This window comes from Propithecus coquereli, unplaced genomic scaffold, assembly GCF_000956105.1.
Source record: "Propithecus coquereli isolate 6110/MARCELLA unplaced genomic scaffold, Pcoq_1.0 Scaffold66, whole genome shotgun sequence".
NCBI classification, from domain to species: Eukaryota; Metazoa; Chordata; class Mammalia; order Primates; family Indriidae; genus Propithecus; species Propithecus coquereli.
The window spans coordinates 8,815,989-8,833,986 of NW_012152618.1; the positions used below are offsets into that span (position 1 = coordinate 8,815,989).

The 17,998-nt window shown below is 38.9% G+C and overlaps 1 protein-coding gene across 1 annotated transcript in view; it reads left to right on the forward strand.

The window, feature by feature from the left end:
* Positions 1 to 17,998, forward strand: part of NUP133 (nucleoporin 133kDa) — a 53,303-nt gene that overhangs the window by 9,982 nt on the left and 25,323 nt on the right. Inside the window, exons 7-15 of the mRNA XM_012660312.1 lie at positions 325 to 480; positions 810 to 880; positions 3,516 to 3,663; positions 4,960 to 5,107; positions 6,030 to 6,187; positions 7,609 to 7,700; positions 12,413 to 12,576; positions 13,458 to 13,552; positions 16,838 to 17,062. Coding sequence (XP_012515766.1) covers positions 325 to 480; positions 810 to 880; positions 3,516 to 3,663; positions 4,960 to 5,107; positions 6,030 to 6,187; positions 7,609 to 7,700; positions 12,413 to 12,576; positions 13,458 to 13,552; positions 16,838 to 17,062 — 1,257 coding nt within the window. The remainder of the gene's footprint in view (positions 1 to 324; positions 481 to 809; positions 881 to 3,515; positions 3,664 to 4,959; positions 5,108 to 6,029; positions 6,188 to 7,608; positions 7,701 to 12,412; positions 12,577 to 13,457; positions 13,553 to 16,837; positions 17,063 to 17,998) is intronic.

The window sequence follows — 17,998 nt, forward strand, 5'->3', positions numbered from 1 at the left end:
AATTATTTTTTAAAGAATCCTGTTTTTGCTTCATTTCTACTTATTATCTACATTCCAGTGTAACAGGGCTATTTCTTGTTCTCTGAAGACCCTGTAGCTTTCCTACCTCCCATCTCTGCACTTCCTGGCCCTTCTGCCTTTATACTCCTATCTGTGGAAATCCTACCTTGCTTTCAAGGCCTGTTTCAGGATCACTCCTTCCTTCGAATTCTGAATGAAGAATTCTGCTGGGATTACTAATCAAATGGTCATAAATATGTAAAACTTGAATTTTAGATAAATTAACATTAGAACTTATAAAGTTGGCTTTTTCTTTCCATATAGCTTTCAAGTGTTCTTTGGGATAGAGACAAATCAAGCTTTTACATCCTGACAAGTTCAAACATCAGTAAATGGGAATTAGATGATTCTTCAGAAAAACAAGCACATAGTTGGGATATAAATAGAGCCCTGAAGGAAAACATTACTGATGCTATTTGGGTAAGGAACAATAATATTCATCTCTATAATTCACATGCATGGTTGGATGATAATGCTGACTCCTTCAGTTGTTTTATTTATTTGAACACATTTCAGTGTAATAAACAGCGTAACGTATAGCCATAAGATACGCAGAAATGGGGTATTCAATCTCTAGGAATATTGGAACTCATTGATTTGCTTTCTTAGTAATTTTTTAAATGTATACATTATTTGTTCAACAACTGAGCCACTATGGGTGAGGCACTTTACTAGGTGCTGGGGATATAAAGGCAAAAAGAAATGATTCCTGCACTCAAGGATCTTATGTTACTGATGTTTTCATATAGGGATCTGAAAGTAACTATGAAGCTATTAAAGAAGGGGTCAACATTCAGTATTTGGACTTGAAGCAAAACTGGTAAGCAATTGATTTGTCACAAAGAATGCAGATAATAGTCTGGAAAAATAAGTCGATGTTTATTATAAAATGATGAGCAGTTTCACTGTTCTTCTAGTGCTAATCTTCTCATACCATCTATTAAGCCTTACTGAATGGTCTTTCTCTTCTTTATCTAGTGATGCTAATTCATTTGGAAAGTAGAAGCATTTCTCACCCTTAAATGGCATATTCTTATCTTAGTGTCTGCCTTGTTAGAGGTGCAGCTTTTCCACTGTTACAGCTGGAGCTTCTCTTTGTTGCCAAGAGATGCCCGAGACCCTGCCTTTGCCCGCTGCTATGGGTGCCCTGTGCTGTGATCTTTCTCTTATTGGAGATATCAGGCACACACCTCCCACACTCGTTGTTGCTGAAGGAGCTTTGTAGTTTCCTACATCTGTGGCTAATGCTGAGTAAAGGAAGGATGGGATAAGGTTTGGCTTGATAGTACAAGTTAGAACTCAATCATAGTTTATACTCAGTGAATTTCTGCTTAAAAACAGTGCTCTAAGTGGTCCTTACAATCCCGGGTTAGTCTGATAAAGCTAATTATCCCATGTTATTATTATTTTTTAACCTTAAATTTATTACCTTGTATATACCCACATAAGACCTTATTTGTCAAATTTTTCCTTTTACTTATTTACAAAATTCCTGTCATCTTTGCCATGTAAAATAGCTCCATATTTTTTCAGATAAGAAGTTTTTTTTATAAAGATACCAAATAAAACAGGTCCTGGCACCACTCCTTAAGGAACCCTATTTGTTAGACATGTCTCCATGTCCAGTAGCATTATCTTTAGAGTAACTTCAGTACAGAGCCTCACTGGTAGGCATGACCAACTGTATCACCCTACTTGGTACAGGGAGGACTCAAGACTGCATTCTCTGAGACCTCACTTAAGCCCTTCTTATGTGTAACATTCTTATGTATCATCTATAAGCTCTTTACAGCACTGTCAATAATATGTCACAAGTTTGGGCCAATTTTCTTGAATTTCTTTGAAGAGTCCCAAGTGAAAGTGATATGGGTTGGGGGGCTGGGGGGAGGAGAACCGTGAAGAAGGAAAATAAGAGTCATGTTAGGGTTGCTTGATTTGAAGTGTCCTAACATTTAGTCACTTTCTTATTTTTAGTTGTCAGTAGAGGGTGCTTGCCACCCTGTTAATATTTCTGAGGCTTGAATGGAAGTTGCTAATAATGCTACTAGATGTTTTGAAAGAATTGAGATTAGAGACCATTTATTCTGTATTGGGGGAGACAACTTTGATAGACTAAGAGGAATAAGCTTAAAATGCAGAAAGGTTTGTTTTCATATGTAGAGCAGCTTGAAATTTCTATAACTCATAGTTAAAATTTTTAAAAAATGTTAGGCCCGGCGTGGTGGCTCACGCCTGTAATCCTAGCACTCTGGGAGGCCGAGGCGGGCTTATTGTTTGAGCTCAGGAGTTCGAAACCAGCCTGAGCAAGAGCGAGACCCCGTCTCTACTAAAAATAGAAAGAAATTATCTGGACAACTAAAAATATATAGAAAAAATTAGTCGGGCATGGTGGCTCATGCCTGTAGTCCCAACTACTCGGGAGGCTGAGGCAGAAGGATCGCTTGAGTCCAGGAGTTTGAGATTGCTGTGAGCTAGGCTAACGCCATGGCACTCACTCTAGCCAGGGCAACAGAGTGACATGACACTCTGTCTCAAAAAAAAAAATGTTTTCCCCCTGGACAAAGGTAAGCTAGAGTTAAATACCTCATTAGATCAGGGGTTGGCAAATGTTTGCTGTAAAGGGCCAAAAGTAACTATTTTTGGCTTTGAGGGCCATGCAATCTTTATTGTAATTGCTTCAGTCCATCCATGGTAGCACGAAGCATTCTTAGAAAATACATAAATGGATGGGTACAGCTGCCTTCCAACAAAACTTATAAAACTAGCCTGGGCTCGAATTGGCCTGAGGTCTGTACTTGGCCAATCCCTGGATTAGATGATTTGTAGATTTTCTTTTTTTAAGTTAGGTTTATTGAACTATAATTACATACCGTAAAATTCACCGTTTTTAGTGTGTAATTCCAAGAGTTTTGACAGGTGCTTACAGTCCAGTCATTTAATCACAACCACAGTCAAAATACAGAACAGGTCCATCACCTCCCCCAATGCCCTTGTGCTCCTTTGTAATCAGCCCCTCCCTTCACTCCCAGCCCCTGGAAACCATTGATTTGGTTTTTGTCCCTTACAGTTTTGCCATTTTCAGAATGCCACAGAAATGGAATTGTACAGTATAAAGCCTTTTGAGTCTGGCTTCTGTCACTTAGCATAATGCATCTGAAATTCATTCAGTAATTTCTTCCTTTTTACTACTGGGTAGTATTCCAATGTATGGATGTACCAAGATTTGTTTAATCAGCAGTTGAAGGACATTGAGTTGTTTCCAGTTTTAGGCAATTATGAGTAAAGCCCCTATTATCATTTATACACAGGTGTTTGTGTGAATATGTCTTTTTCTCTTACGTAAATATCTAGGAGTGGGATTGCTAAATTATATGGTAAGTATATGTTTAACTGTAAAAGAAATGGTCAGGTTGTTTTCCAAAGAGACTGTACATCTTTTTTTTTTCATTGATCAGTGATGGGCTCCTGATTTTGGCAGCAGCATGGCACCGAGCAGACAATCCATGTCTCATCTATTACTCTCTCATAACAGTAGAAGACAATGGCTATCAAATGTCAGATGCAGTTACTGTAGAAGTCACTCAATATAATCCACCTTTTCAGGTAAGATTTATATCTATAAATTAAATTACTAAGTGGCAATCTACATTGAGTTTTTTTCTAACCATTGCAAAGTCAAATTTGTTGAAAGATTCATCTGTCGGTCTTCACAATATTTTAAAATAGCTTGTTTTTAGACCTTATTGCATTTTCCTTCCTATCTCACACTTGTTCCTTTGCTCAGCTTTAGCGAAAGAAAAATGAGAGTAGAAGCAACCAGCAACAAGCGGTTTGTTTCTTCTTCTTTAAAGGCGTTATCATTTCTATGTTATCAAGTAAAAAGAAAGTATTGATGATGAACTGCAGGGTGAAAGTAAGGAGAAAACCTAGTAGGAACTGGGGTTTGGTTTTTAACCCTGTATATTATAGAAAAGTTACTCTTTTACCCAAAGCAGGATTATTTTTGTAGGCAATAGTGTTTTATATTCATCAAAGTTCTTGTAAACGATTAAAAGGTAGGCTAATTTTAAGCTTATTAATGACAATTAAACATTAACTGTGATATTCTTGAGCAAAAGCCTTAACAGCTATAAATTCATTTCATTTAACCTTATGTAGTATCTAAATCTGTTAAATCCTTATTAATATGACTCGTTTAACTGAATTCTGTAAGACAATCTTTTAATTTGTTCTTTTGTTTCAAACAAAGTTTATCGTGTGTTCCGATTGTGCAAGAAAGACATGCTCGTGTTAAAATTTCAGACCAATGCAGAGGGATAAAATGAAAACAATTTGAAAATTTAAAAAAATCCTGGGATCTTACTTTTAATGTTTTGTTTGTAAAATTACTTCTTTAATAACATTCATTTTTTTAGCGTTTGCTAATTTTATCATTTAATTAGATCTTATTTCTATTTCTGCCTCTGATTTTATATATGAGTAAATCAACTAAGTTTTCTTGTGATTGATATTGACAGTAAAGTAACCAAAATGTTTACCAGGGGTCATTTATAAAAAATTGCCAATTCTTAAATAATATAATGAATTTTGCTTTCATTTTCTCTCTCAGCTTTGTTGTAGGTGTCTAGTTAGAGTTTTATCACCATGGGAATGTTTTGAAAATTTGTTCATTATTTGCATCTCAACAAATGATTTATCTAATTGATGTTTATAAACATATTCCATCATATTTTATAAACCATTTCATGGACAGTGTTTATGTTTTTCACAAGGAGAATTAGTGAATTATTAATATCATTTTATCATTTTTATGCTCTAATATACAAAAACAAATTATAAAATTCTACAAATATTTTTGTGTCAATTCTCATTAAATGTTATCTTAAATTTAACTTTCAGTCTGAAGATCTGATTATGTGTCGGTTGATGGTCCCAGACTTTTCAAACCAGACTGCTTATCTGTATAATGAAAGTGCTGTCTATGTGTGCTCCACAGGAACTGGGAAATTTTCTCTTCCCCAGGAGAAAATTATCTTTAATATACAAGGTATAGTAGCAGTTTTAGAAAACACGATTAGTGAGCTCATTAGTCATTCTGAGTTGTTTTTGTTCTTTTTCTTTGTCTTTCATGAGTGTTGCTTCAAGCATGCTGCCTCTCAGGGTTACTGAGACATTTAATACCACACCTACAGCCCTAAAGCCACAACCCTGCTGAAAAATCAAAAGGGTGGCAGAATTCCCAAACTATTATATTTATGGGCAAAAAAAATAGTAACATTTGTCCCAGGAGATGAGGCCAAGAAGGAAAGAGCTGACACTAAGAGAAGTAATTGCTTATTCCTAGTTAGTAAGGGTGACCTACTCTGAGTTGATGCTCTTTAGTTTGTCCAGACCCTTGAGTGAGAAGGGTCCCAGGTGCTGGAGTCATTCAGGAGGGGCTGGTCAGGCCTGAAAAGAAGCCAAGCAAATACTTATCTGAAGGGGTTGGGCAGAGGACAGAATTTAGATGATGCGACAGGGTAGAGCCCAGGTTTTCTAGTCCCAGCACAAGAACCTTGTCAGTGGATGGATAGGATGTCATTAAGGCACTGAACAAGCTTAGAATTTTTTTATCCCCATTGATTGATCTGGTAAGTAAAGACAGAATTGGGCAAAAGGACACTACAGCATTGAGAAAGCTCTTATTCTGAGTTTCGCAGAATGAATAATTTTCTTTTTTGGCTTGCTAGACACCAGTCTCTCATAAGGCTAATTTTTATTGTCCTTAAAGCTGAAAGACACAGAACTTGCTTCTTGACATTTGATTCTGGGATTAAAAATCTGAGTTTGAGGTAGGAATAATGTAAAGTGAAAAAAAATATGTTCTTAAAATATCAAGATTTTCTGCTTAGGGTTATAGGTTTTAGAAGGCTTTTTTTTTTTTTTTTTTTGGTTATGAGTATTTGACTAGGTATTTTTCTCTCTTTTAGGAGATAGTATTTTAGGTGCTGGTTCCTGTGGTGGTGTTCCAATCATTTTTTCTAGAAACAGTGGACTAGTGTCTATTACTTTGAGGGAAAATGCGTCCATTTTAGCAGAAGACCTGGAAGATTCCTTGGCATCTTCAGTTGCTGGACCAAACAATGAGGTGATGTGATTCCATACGATTTTTAAATTTTTATATTTATCAGAGTTATTTCACACAATTTTTTTTAAAAAGTTGAATAGTTTTAAAAGACATGAAAATATTAGTTCTCCTTATCCCCTTTGTCCTCTTTCCCAGAAGCAGCTACTTTTAAGCCTTTAGCTATTTCTTCTGGTGTTTTCGTCCATATTACTAAGTAATGTGCGTATGTTGCCGTTTCCTGATTCATCAGTTTTAGATATCTATTGATTTCCTACTATAGAAGATGAGATTTTGGGTTAACTTATACTCCTTCCTCTGTCATTCCAACATAAATTTTTTTCATTATAATGACAATGTGAGTATTGTTTATAGTTTGCTGACCCAAGTAATATATTGTTTATGTTTCCTTTATTATACAACTTTGTCTGACTCTTGGAATGTGTACCTCATTTTATATTTGCTCACTTTCCTTTAACATCTGACTTAATCTTCCCACACCCTTTAACAGTTCTATAAAATGCCTATCAGTATAGTTTTCCCATAGTCAAATCTCAAGAAACTTTACGTCTGCACAGCTGTCATCCTGGAACTTCTCGTTTCCATTGTCACCAAATCCTCCTCAGGACCTAACCCCTGCACCACACACAGATCTGCCTCATCTGTTCTCACCTCTGCCATTTGCTGTTCCTTCTTGTGGTTTATATCTTCCTGTGTTGTGGTTAGGATCATAGATGTTTCTGTGGAGCTTGTGTTTCTGTTTCTTCATGTTATTCTGGGACTCGTGAGAGGAATACTGGGGCAAAACCCATCACTTTTCTTTATGTCATCTTGAAACCTCAAATACCCCACCCATAAAATTTTTATCATTTTTTTATAGGAGACTAATACTGTTTGGAGTAATTTCCCTTTGAATAATATGTGAAATATATAGACTACATCTATAACTCAAAGTAATTTGGTACTGTTTCGACAGAAAGTAACCTTTTTTTGTTTTGAGTCTTTTGTAATCATATGGTTATTGTAATACTATTAAATGTTCTGAAGTTATTTTACACTCTTCCATTTCTTTAAAATTTTTCTAAATCCTTGTTTAAACTTGTAATCAATCATTATGCTTAGTAGTATACATTGTGATAAGTTGTGTAAGAACAAACCTATAAAAAGTTTCTATTGGCTATGATGAAATATCCAAATAATTTTAATCACAGCATAATCTCTGAATTATCTGTACCTTTGAATTATCTGTACCTCTTTCAAAGGACTTTGATCATTTGGTACTGTTTGTAGTGTTTCAGTAAGTATGTAAACAGTTGGTATAGACAGTATAGTAAACAGCTTGTGTGTATGTGTTGTTGCTGTCATAGGGTGGGTCCAGGTTTTAGTCCAGTAATTAAGAATATGCATATACCTTCAGCTCTAAACTATGGTTTGTTGTTCTACAGAGTATGGTTTTTGAGACCACTACAAAGAATGAAACTATAGCACAGGAAGATAAAACCAAGTTGCTAAAAGCTGCTTTTCTGCAATACTGCAGGTATAATGAGTTTTTAAAATTATGGCTTATTGGGGGGCAAGGGCAACGTAACCTAAACATTTGTGCCCCCATAATACGCAGAAATAAAAAAAATTATGGCTTATTTTATATATGACAGTACGTTTTACTGACATGCAATACTTATTTGTTGACCGGTGGGAACAAGTTGGAGAAATGCTGCCACCAAGAGGAGAATGTGTTCTGAGCTTTAGCACTTAAACAAGCTATTCTTCTGAACTTGGTAGCCATGGGAGGGTTCCAGCTAGCTGTGCTAGGAATGTAGGCTCTAACATACCTTCTCCGCTTTATGAAAAACAGCATAGCATTAAAAACGGTGTTCGTGAAGACATGCTGCAAGGGTCTTTTGGTGTAATGTTAAGGCACAAACCAGTTGCCCACAAAGTTTCACTAGTAATACAAAAGAATTAGACTTGCCCTATTAGTTGGGTTTTGCTGTGTACAAAATCATCACAAAACTTAGTGTCTTATTTAATGTGGCTCATGACTCTGCAGTTTGGCTATTTGGAGTTGGGCTGACTCACTGTGGTCAGCTACAAGCTGGCTGCTCTTGACTGGACTCACATTTCCGGGCCTTGGCTGACCAGCACTCCTCTGCTTCATGTGGCCTCTCATCATCTCCTAGGTTGCCTTGGGCTTGTTCACATATCGTAGGGTTCTAGAGTGGCAAGAGAGTCGCATCAGTGCACCAGTCCTCTTCAGGTCTCTGCTCGGGTGATGTTTGCTAGTGTCCTGTTGGCCAGAGCAAGTCACTGGGGCAAGCCATAGTGGGAGGGTGTTCGAGCAGATGTGCCTGTGGGCCAGGTGTGATTGCATCCTGTCACGCTCACTGATCTAATGCTCTTCTGGGTTTGAGGCTAATGCAGATTTCGGTTTATCCTAGACATGTTTTCTGCATTCCATGTATTCTGGCACCTTCCTTAAAAGGTGTGGTAAATTCATATATGCATAAACACTCAGGAAAATTGTGACCCAGTCCTCGTACTGCCCCTAGTTAGTTGACTGTGGGAAAGTTTGGACAGATTGTTTAATGTTTCTGGTGTGTCCTGTTTCTTCCTTTTCAAAGTGTTGAGTGGGGTAGAAGTTGGAATGGATGAAGGATCATTGGTTTATCGGTCAGATCTTTGTCTTGAAGAAATATGCTGAGTTTACTGCTTCCATTTCCCCCAGTCCCCAGCGCATGATTCCATAATCCCACTCATAGTGGTATCTGATGCGCAGTGGCTCACTGACAGAGATAACAGATGCCAAAGTGCTTTTATAGTTTTAAAAGTCTGTGCCTCTTGATGGTCTACTGAGCTTAGTTTCTTGTCCAGAAGGGGGCACCATTAGACAAGTTTTTGTTTTTGTTTTAAATCATATTCTTTAAATCTTGTTCTTTTACAAGGTTCAATCTTACTAGAAAGATTTGGATTAAAAATACTGTGATTTTGTCTTATATAAGTTTATCCCGTAATTACAATTCTATCAGATTTGTGGCATCTCAGAATGTAAATGCTAATGCAGTAAGTCACCACAGTCGTTGTATTAGTCTCCTGTGGCTGCCATAACAGATTACCACAAACTGGGTAATTTGTCTTAAGTTACCCAGTTTAATCCAGAGTAATTAAATTAATCTGATTTAAAACAACAGAAATTTATTCTCACAGTTCTGGAGGCAAGAAGTCTGAAATCAAGGTGTCCACAGGGCCACGCTCCCGCTCAAGGCTCTGGGGAAAAATCCTTCCCTGACCCTCTCCTGGTTTCTGGTAGTTGTGTCAGTCCTTGGCTTGCAGATGCATCAGTCCAGTTTCTGCCTCCGTCGTCACGTGGCCTTGTCCCCACGCAGCTGTCTTCACATGGCCTTCTTATAAGGACACCAGTCATTGGGTTTAGGGCCCACTCTAATCCTTATCTTAATTTAACTAATATTATTTGCAAAAATCTTATTTCTAAATAAGGTTAAATTCTGAGGCATTGGTTGGACATGAATTTGTGGGGGACACTAGTCAACCCAGTGTACTCATTTGAAAATGTTTTACAAGGGAAGACTGTTAGGCACAAGAAGGGACCCCTGACCTAAGTCCTGCGTGAGTGGTAACTCAGGAACAGTGTCACTGGCCCTCTAACACAGCTGTACTGGACTCCTAGTGCCCAGCATGGGTGAGGTACTGTGGGTTTAACAAGTGATCACTTAACCAGTGATCATTACAAGCAGAATTGTGGTACCTTCAAAGCAGGATTTCTGAACCCTGTCAACGCTGACATTTGAGGCCAGATAATTTCTTGTCGTGGAGGCTGTACTGTTAGTTATGGGCTGTTTAGGAGCATTGCTGGCCTCTTCCTACTGGGTGTCAGTAGCACCCTTTCCCCCAACATGCGACCACCAAAGTTAATCTTCAGACATTGCCAAATGCCCCCTCAGGTCAAAACTGGTAGATAATATCAAGTGTTCATCTATTTATTTTTTTGCCAAGGTAATATTACTATTTTCGTGGCATGCTTTCTTTGAAATTAATTTTTATATTATTTTGGTTTTCATTTTACTTAACAAAAAATATAAATATAAAATCTTTTATTCGTGGAAGTTTTAGGGAACTTATTCTGTAATTATATTAACTCTTGCCACAGTCACCTTTGTATTCCCATAACCTATGGCATGACTAGGTCGCCAGCTTCACCCCGACCTTTCATACTTTCAGGCAGTTTTTCTGCATTTCTCTAGTCAGCTCTGCATCCTGTTCTACCAAGAGACAATTTCAGCCCTTTCCTAATCTCCTCCAACTTCTTCCCAGTTCGCTTGCTCCTCCTTCACACTTAGCGGATAACTTAACGTCCTACTTCACAAAGATCACGGAAGCATTAGATAAGAACTCCTTGCATTTACCACCTACAAATTTATCCATGTCCCAACTTTTCTTCTTTCCCTCCTGATAAAGACTGATCTGTTTGTCTTTGAGTGTCATTCTTTCCTGCTTCTTTTGAGACGACTTTCCTTCAGTTATCCCTTTCCTCTGTCTTTGACCTTTCTTGTGCTGGCTGCTTCTTTTCAGCAGTTAACCATATTTAATCTGCCATTTTTTAAAAAGACCGTTCTTGAATTTTATGTCTCCTTTGAGCTCTACCACCTTATGTGTTTATTCTTGTTTATAGCTAAACTGCCTGAAAGGCTGTCTGCCTTTGCTGTTGTCTACCGTATTCCTCTCTCTGTACTCCTTGAATCTCTTGTCCTTTGGCTTCATTTGCTATCATGACCTGGGTCACTATATGCAAACGGACAATGTCCAAAAGCAATTATATATTTCATAGGCACCTGAGTTTTAACATATCCCAGACTGAGCCTATCTTCTCCAAAGTTTATTCTCACTCCCCTACCCTCTGTACCAGTGACAAGCACTACCATCCATTCATTGGTCAGAGCAAAATCGTGTGAGTCAGCCTTACAGTCGTCCCCCCTTATCCCCAGAGGTATGTTCCAAGACCCCCCCAGTGGATGCCTAAAACCTCGGATAGTACCAAACCCAGTATATACTGTTTTTTCCTGTGCATACATACCTATGATAAAGTTTAATTTATAAATTAAGCACAAAAAAAGAAACAAAATTAAAGAACAAAAAAAAACAAAAAATGAGGCTCAGTAAGAGATTAACAACGATAACTAATAATAAAATAGAACAATAACAATATACAGTTGACCCTTGGACAACATGGGTTTGAACTGTGTGGGCCCATTTATGCACAGATTTTTTTCAACCAACTGTGGATTAAAAATACATTATTCGCGGGATGCAAAACGCACCTGTATGGAAGGCTGACTTTTTGTATACTCGGGTTCCACAGACCTGGCTTTGAGACTCATGTATGCGTGGATTTTGGTGTATGTGGAGGGTCCTGGAACCTGTCTCCTCAGTATACCAAGACAGGACTGTATTATAATAAAGATTATGTGAATGTGCAGTGAGTCATAGCTCACTGCAGCCTTGAACTCTTGAGTTTAAGTGATCCTCCCACCTCAGCCTCCCCAGTAGCTGGGACTACAGGCATGTGTACCCAGGCTGGTCTCGAACTCCTAGGCTCAAGGGGTTCTCTTGCCTCGGCCTCCCAAAGTGTCAGAATTACAGGCATGAGCCACCACCCAGCCTTGCCTGTGCTTTAACTGGTTGCCCTGGAACTCCACAGTGCGTGATCTCATCCTCTTCCTTGGCTTCAGTTCTGTCCTGAGATACAGGCTTGCTTGCTGACAGGCATGGATGTATGCTCTGTGTGCAACTGTGTACCCCTCCCTAAATTCTCCCCAGCCTTGCTTGACCTCTTCCTGTTAGGAAGTTTTCCCTGCCCATCTGGTCAGTGTGGTGTCCCTTCTGTGTGCTTTATAGCCCTCTGTTCTTTCCTTGTCATTCTGTTTATCACACATATGTGTCATTGCTTCTTAATTATCTGATTCCTCATGACACTATATACTTTGTGATGTCCGGGACTGTTTTTTAATGTCTTTTTATCATTCTGTGTCCAGTGCCTGGCATGTGGTATGTATATGTTGAATTAACAAATACATAATAGTTTTCTCCCTTTCAATTAAATAAATTTTATTAAAAATAACTTTACGCTAAAGCCTATAAATGGGACGGACTTTAACTTCACAGTTAATTTTTTTTTGGTAAGTTTTGAAAATGTTTTGCTTCCCTTAATACTTATGTTTTCCAATTTTATTTCAGAAAAGATTTAGGTCATGCTCAAATGATGGTTGACGAGCTATTTTCCTCTCACTCTGATCTGGATTCTGATTCTGAACTGGACAGAGCTGTTACCCAAATCAGTGTAGACTTGGTGGATGACTACCCAGCTTCTGATCCACGGTGGGCTGAATCTGTCCCTGAGGGTAAAAACACTTTGATTTTAATATTATGCAGTGATCTGTTTTGAGAATAATATTCTGGTTCTTTATTTAAAGCATCTCTCAAAGCATATTTCTTTTGTTTCTTAATATTAATTCAATGTTTTTTAAAATATTGTAAACTTCCTTATAGTAGATTTTGAAAGGATCTCAGAACAGATCTAGATAATAGAACAGAAACTGAGGGAATATTGGAGCAAATCCTAATTGTTCTATCTGTGGCAGATTAATTAGCCCTGCTTAGCTTTCTCAGCTTTTTATTTCTAAAAGGAAACTGATGGCATTTGGATCTTACTTGCCCCCAAATTAAATGATAACTTTGACATAATCAGTGCATTTGGCTAATAGAAATTGTCCATTTCCCTAAGAGCAGCAATGAGTAAATCTCAGTATGTAGAGGGAGGCACGTCATGTCCCCCTGCTTGCCCCAAGTGGCTGCCCTCTCACACTTCCACTTTAGCATCAAGGGCACCCTTGCGGTTCCCAAGTGCCAGGGAACTGTGTCAAACATATATTTTTCTCCCTAATTATCCTACTTCCTAGCAAGTCTGCTAAGCTGCATTAGAGATTTAGGAAGAAGACATCAGTGCTTACCTCCTTTCTTTTGACTGTTTCTTTGGCACTGTCAAGCTTGAAATGATACAAATGATTAAACTGTAATACATATTTTGAATAAATAAAATATGAATTGTATCAAACTCCCAAAATTTTCTTTTGCATTTTTTAAACTCCTGGGTAATGTTATAAATAATTTTATTGAAAGGTCATACTTTTCCTTTTATATGGATTTTCTTTTTATTTCAGTATCGGTAACTGTTGTAGAACCAGTGTACTATATGTTTAAGTTTTGATCTGTGTTTTCACAGAAGCACCTGGGTTCAGCAATACATCACTGATTATTCTTCACCAGCTAGAAGACAAGATGAAAGCCCATTCTTTCCTTATGGACTTTATTCACCAAGTAAGAGTCCAGGTTGCTGAGCAGGGATGGCTGGGACATGTCTGCTCTGCCTCCTATCAACTCTCTTCCAGCACAGGGGGAAATCTTTATTCTGAGGGGTTTTGTTAGGTGGTACATAACTAATGTTTTCCATTTTCTGTGCTGATTCAAAAGTAAATAATTTCAGGGCTATCTGAAGACCTGTTACTCCAGTTATAAAAAGCAGGATTTCATTCAAATTTCCCGTGTGTACTTAAGTAAAAACTTAAGTTTTCATGAGTTGATTTTGTACTATTCCAAAGACAGTGAAGAATATTAAGATGATGACAGATTTTTAATTTTGATGTGCCATTAGAATCAAATCTTCATTTCAAGTACTCTTTTCCTTTTTTGTAAACAGGTATCCTCTTATATATTGAGCCTAAATTATAAAATATTTTTGCTGCTGGATAGAATTGTTACATAAATTCGCCCATGTTTTTGTCAACAAATCGTGGCTCCCAGGCATATTACATATCCAAATCAATGAAATTTTTGATTAATTACTGGTTTTGATTCATTTTTTTCCGAATGCATTGATGCCTCCATGTTAAGGAGACTCTAGTCAGTACTATCCAACTGAACTTTCTGTGACGATGGGAATGTTCCGTATCTGTGTTTTCCATATGATTGCCACCAGCCACATGCAGCCACTGAACAGTTGAAATGTGACAAGTGCAACCAAAGGACTAAATTGTTTTAAAATTTAATTTTAATTAACTACTATGGATAGTGGCTATCTTATTGGACAGTGCAGCTCTAGATGATGCCAGAAGTGACTTGATTATTCCTAATCCCACATTCTGCTTAAGTTTTACCGTATATTTTGGTTTCATTCTACTCTTTTTTTGTCTTGGCGAGAAAACTTCATTGAGTCCTTTTTTTAGTATTTTAAGTGGTGAGCTATGGATTAATGGGGGGAAAAATACAACATTTCTTCCTGATATAATTGTTTAATTAGCCAAGTGTATCAGTTAACCATTTTATCACAAACCACCCCAAAACGTGGTGGCTTAAAACAGTTCTGTGGGTTAGCCAGGCAGTTTTTCAGTTGGTTTCACCTGGGATCCCTCCTTGACCTGCATTTAAGATGTGCTCAGCTGCAAGTTCCACAAGCCTAGCTCGCCTCTCTGGCAGTTGGTGCTAACTGTCAACAGGGGCCACAGGGTTCTCCTCCACTTCGTCTCTCATCCTCCTGTAGGCTGTGCTGGCTTCTTGTGGTCTCAGGGCAGCATCGCAAGGGGATAAACATAGAAGCTGTAGTCTTCTTAAGGGTTCACTTCAGATGTCACATAATGTTACTTGCACCAAAGTGACCTTGGTTAAAGCAAGTCACAAGGCCAGCCTGGATGAAAGGGATCGAAGAATTGATTCTACCTCTTGATGGGAGGAGTGGCAAAGTCATTCAGTTGTAAAAGGGTGTGCATCCTGGGCTGAGAGGAACTTGTGGCCCTGACCTGATCTACCGTACTGAATGCCAGAAAGCCCTGAGAACATGAGCACAGCAGCATCTCTTGGCCCAGCCTCCCTGGGCTCCAGAGACCTTAATGAAGTCTCACAGCTGCTGGTAGCAGCGTGTGTTGCAAGGCAGTGTCTAGCTCTGAAAACCCCATTCTGGGTAGGCCTCTTATATTTCCATTTCCTTTACTATTCGGAGCTTATTTTACTAATCAGGAAGAATTTATGTTAATCATCAGGAAGAATGTATAACTAGATACTTCTTTGGAAATATTTCTGAATACAGTGCTTTGCTTCTCCTCATGCCAAACTTAGGATCAGTAAGGCCATATCATTTTGAAGAGGGTGGGAAGTAATAGCAGTGCCTCAGAATACCTTTGCTTCTGGTTTTCTGGTGTTGGGGGAAGCCCATGTCTCACACATTGCATGCAGAAGCAGAGAGTTAACGCGATCATCCTCATTGTGTGACTAGAGTGATTTTAATCTAGAACCATTGCTTCACTGTCAGTGCCACAATGCCATAGTAGTATAAAGCAGGCAGTTATGGTGGCCTTGCATAAAAACTACGCTTGAAATATTTTTGAGGGAACCAGCAAGTGAATTCAAATCAGGAAAGACTGTGTAACTCTTATCTTTAAATAATCAGGTGAGCAGGCTGACTAAATTAAGATAGTGATTCGGTGAAATATTCCAGCCATTAAAAGTAATGACTATCTAAATGTGTTATAAAAATAATATACTATAAAATAAAACAAGGTACAGAACAATATACATAGTATGACCCCTTTTATCTCCTAGCTTGTAAATACCGTAAAAGCGTAGAAAAAAATGAATGATATGAAATCACTTATTAATGGAAGGGAATTATGCTTAAAATGTGAAAAATGTTTTCATTATGTCTGTCTGTCTCTTGGCTTCTTTCTGGTTCAGATTCTTATAACATTATATCAAAATGAGAAAGCTGACCAGGCGCGGTGGCTCACGCCTGTAATCCTAACATTCTGGAAGGCCGAGGAGGGTGGATCGCTCAAGGTCAGGAGTTCGAGACCAGCTTGAGCAAGAGCGAGACCCCATCTCTACTAAAAATAGAAAGAAATTATCTGGACAACTAAAAATATATATATAGAAAAAATTAGCCGGGCATGGTGGCGCATGCTTGTAGTCGCAGCTACTCGGGAGGCTGAGGCAGGAGGATCGCTTGAGCCCAGGAGTTTGAGGTTGCTATGAGCTAGGCTGATGCCATGGCACTCTAGCCAGGGCAACAGAGCCAGACTCTGTCTCAAAAAAAAAAAAAAAAAAAACTGCAAGAACTGCTTAATACCCCAGAAATGGGTATCAGGCAAATCAGAAGTAGATGCAAAGGGATAGACTCCACCCAGGAGCTCCTCCAGAGCTTTAGGATTCTGGAAATCAGTTTTCGAAGATAGAGACTGCTTAGTTTTTACTTTCCAAAAGGTTGAGATCTAGGGGAGTTAATTGATACAGACAGAAAAAAGAGGTATGGCCATTTGATAACCATAAACAATAGTTTGAGAAACATGATAGAGACACCAGTAGTGGACAGAAGATCTAGAGTGACACTGATCTAAGAACAGAAATAGCTTACACTTTCTTACAGGTGTTCATGGTCCTAGCTGAAGTGTGTTGGTGTGTTAGAAACAGCCAAAATGAGAGACAGCTGGAGGCATTTGCTAGGGGAGAGCTGGGGCCGTGACTCTGTGCTCAGTGTGCTTCTGGTGGAAATATGACTGTGGTATTTTGCGTGTTGCCGTAAATGCTTTCTAAGAATATGTGTTTGCTTTTTGCAAGGTTGGCTTATTTGAACGTCTAGGCACTTTTCCAGTCAGAGGGATGCCGATGGCAACCCGGCTATTGCTCTGTGAGCATGCTGAAAAGTTGTCAGCTGCCATTGTTCTGAAGAACCACCACTCCCGGCTTTCTGACCTTGTGAACACAGCGATATTGATTGCTTTGAACAAAAGGGAGTGTGAAATCCCGTCCAACTTGACTCCTGCAGATGTCTTTTTCAGAGAGGTAAGATGAGTCCTCTTGCACGTGGCTCTGTAGATCTGTGCTGTTTACTCATTTACTGATCACACTCCAGGCAGGAAAGAGAGCGAGATCTCGTTGAAATTTTAAATTGGACTCCATATTTTCTGGATAAAGGAGCACTCAAAAGTACTCACTTATTGCTTAGCCTGTAAAGCAGAGCCTGCAAAGTTCACCAAAAGTGCTTCCTATTTACTTTGTGGGCTGGATGTTTTCCTTTGTGTCTCCAAATCTGCTCTTGTCTGTGCCACAGGAAAGTCGCCTTCCTCGGTGGTCTCTCTTCCCTCTGGCTTCCTGTTGGGTTTGATGAATATGAGGCCCTGACGGAAGTCCAAAGGTTGGAATACTTTCCTGCAGTTTCCTCCTTGCACGTGGGCCATGCCCCTCTGTCAGAGACCATGGCTCCTGTCTGGCGGCGCTCTGTGTTTCCAGGAACTGCCCCTCCCCTCACCTCGTCAGGCCTGCTTGTCCTGGGGTGCTATACCATCCCTTCTTGGACCGCTTAATCTTGCCCACCCTTTTGCAAACAGTCCATTCACTGAACTCTCCTTAGCTTCCTCCTAGGATCCTGCTGATACACCTTGCTTTTCAAATCATATGTATTTTCAGAGAAAAAGAAAAGTCAGCTCTCAACTTCAAAGGGAGAAAAGGTTAAGGTACTGGCCAGCCAGTGGCAGCCAGGCATTGTAGGAACAGTAACACAGTTCGGACACTTGTGTGACACCTCGCAGCCTGCTGAGGTGGCAGGGCAGACTTTATGGTCTCCCTTTAAAGAAGTGACATGACATTAAGACTCAGGCCTGTTGTCTTCACTGAGACTGCAGACCCTGGTTTTCAGTTCACTTTTCAGCTGTTTGGGATATGCTTCTGGAGTTTATCGTCCTTAACCAAGATAGTCTCTTCTCCCTTCGTGGCATTATC